We start from the raw sequence: 2,188 nt of genomic DNA on the forward strand, positions 1-2,188 counted from the left end.
AGAAAGATTTTGAGTATGCAGTTTTGTGACCCATTCAATTAGTATAACAAAATGTAAGTTTGAAGTACTGGGGCTTACCGTTGATTTGTGGAATTTTTTTTGCTGAGAAACATTTCGAGAACGGCTTTGCCGTGCCCTATGTACACAAAATGCAGCGATTCGTTCCCGCCCTACACTTGCATCTACGCTTCTTGCATCTTGACGGCTGTCGCAATTTAACAAACATCACTTCATTGTATTAGTTTTTACGCAGTCTGCATCTCTAAAATCACTCACAAATTCCAAGTTAACACAATTTAAACTGATTTTTCACTTATAATTCAAATTTCTCTTTCGCTGATTTGTAAACAAAGGTTTATTTACAAGTTACCACAAGTGTCAAAATCGGCAAAACCAAAGTAGCGGTACCACTGACGGCGCCACCTTTGTTCGCTGCACCGTGAAACGAGCAACACCAAAAGGGAATGTGAAAAATCGAGGGGACAAAAGTTTTCGTGTATAGACGCAGTCTAAGAAAATAAGCCATTGTGATTACAAGCGACATCTGGCGGCATTTTAACTAAAATTACCACTGCAAAGGAAGTTGGTAACCATATCATAAATAGACAACAAAAAAGCAAAAAAATCGCAACTGTTGATAAACACAGTGGAGTTAAAAAATTAAATATTTTTATTGAGTTGAGGGGAAATAGTATTTAAGATTCAAAAAAATGGATTGTGAAGATATGCAGATGATTGAGGAGCCAAATCTCTCGGTGAGTATGTCTATATTGGTCTATATGTCCAGGACATCAAATGACTTTACTGCGTAGTTACTGAATGTTTGTAATAGCTAATACCCCCCTAATATGAATTCATACGATGCACGATAAACGTTTGCGTTCTGCTTTTCTCTTACGAATCGATGTTGTATGAAATCCGAAAGTTAGCGTTGCTGATTTGTGCTGGTTTGCAAGGAAAAGTGAACAAAAACTACAGCTATTAACAACAATTCACCTGTCGGGCATATGAAAACTATAATACAAGAACTGATTTCATACGATACGCTTGCAAGCGTTTATCGTCTATCGTATGAAAATTCATAATAGGGACAATCTCGCTTTAACAAAGAATCTACATTTTTTAAACATGTCGTCATCATTGTAAGTACTCTATTTGAAAATTTTAGTTTTTCAAGAAAATCGAAGCTTGAATTTGGCACTGGAAACGCTGTTTAATTTGATTTGAAGGCGAAATTGAGGGAGGTTTTTTTTTAGCTAAATACATACATATATTACTTTACCAAATCAATAGCTAATAGTTGTTAAGCTATTTATTGTTAAGCAGGTTCATTTGAAAGCTAAAAAATATTAAAAGAGATTCCGAATAGGGTCAAATAAGGCCTTTTGCAATGATCCTGAAGATATACGTGTGTACTAGATTTATCAGGTTTATTTGAATGCCAGCATATACTTAGTATACTTATGTATACTAAGGAGGGCGTAAACTTGCTGTACTTTACTTCGAAGGATTCGTGCCTTATTTATTATACCTTTCTTGACCCTAAATAAGGGTATGTTTGTGAAGTTTAATGAAGGAATCAAAATGATGGCATGTGCCGTCTTTTTTCGTAAATAAATCTATTAAAGAAAAAATGATTTATCTTTCTAGGAACGTAAAGAGACTGGTAAACGCGGACGCAAACCTGGTCGCAAGGCTTCAACAGAAAAAGTCGATATAAGAGCCAAATTAGGTGCGTATGTACATATATATAAATAATGTATCTGTATAAACCAAATGCTTATTAATTTTTGACAGAACGTAGTCGCCAAAGTGCGCGGGAATGTCGTGCCCGCAAAAAATTGCGATACCAGTATTTGGAAGAGTTGGTGGCAGACCGAGAGAAAGCTGTAATAGCTTTGCGTGAAGAACTGGAGCGAGTAGGTCAATATACACAATTATTTATATACTTTAGTTGCTAAATTTATTCAACCGCTTTTTTATAGTACAAAAAGTGGAGCTCCGAACTAAGTGAAGGCAACATACCTGATGGTTTTCAACAGTTACTTGAAGAGGCGGGTGTGCTAAAACAGGAACAAGTTATGTAAAACTAAATACCTCGGTAGTTTGTAAGGGTTTTAACAGCTTTTGTTTTGGTTTTTATAACAATGTAAATTCTAATTGTGGGCTGCAAACAAAATTAGGGAGT

At 35.5% G+C, this 2,188-nt stretch overlaps 1 protein-coding gene across 2 annotated transcripts; it reads left to right on the forward strand.

The window, feature by feature from the left end:
* The first annotated feature begins 602 nt into the window (after window positions 1-602).
* On the forward strand, window positions 603-2,182 carry LOC118732531 (REPTOR-binding partner-like). 2 transcript variants are annotated; one of them, XM_036461663.1, is made up of 4 exons: window positions 603-755; window positions 1,651-1,732; window positions 1,798-1,923; window positions 1,986-2,079. In XM_036461663.1, the coding sequence occupies exons 1-4, from the start codon at window positions 711-713 to the stop codon at window positions 2,012-2,014; spliced, it is 282 nt and encodes a 93-aa protein (XP_036317556.1). In that variant the 5' UTR covers window positions 603-710; the 3' UTR covers window positions 2,015-2,079. The 2 variants fall into 2 exon arrangements, with proteins under 2 accessions (XP_036317556.1, XP_036317555.1); XM_036461662.1 differs by having other exon boundaries at window positions 608-755; window positions 1,798-1,919; window positions 1,986-2,182.
* The last annotated feature ends 6 nt before the right edge of the window (window positions 2,183-2,188 follow it).

The sequence above is a fragment of the Rhagoletis pomonella genome, unplaced genomic scaffold, assembly GCF_013731165.1.
Source record: "Rhagoletis pomonella isolate Grant_MI unplaced genomic scaffold, Rhpom_1.0 Rhpom_scaffold_21851, whole genome shotgun sequence".
Lineage (NCBI taxonomy): Eukaryota > Metazoa > Arthropoda > Insecta > Diptera > Tephritidae > Rhagoletis > Rhagoletis pomonella.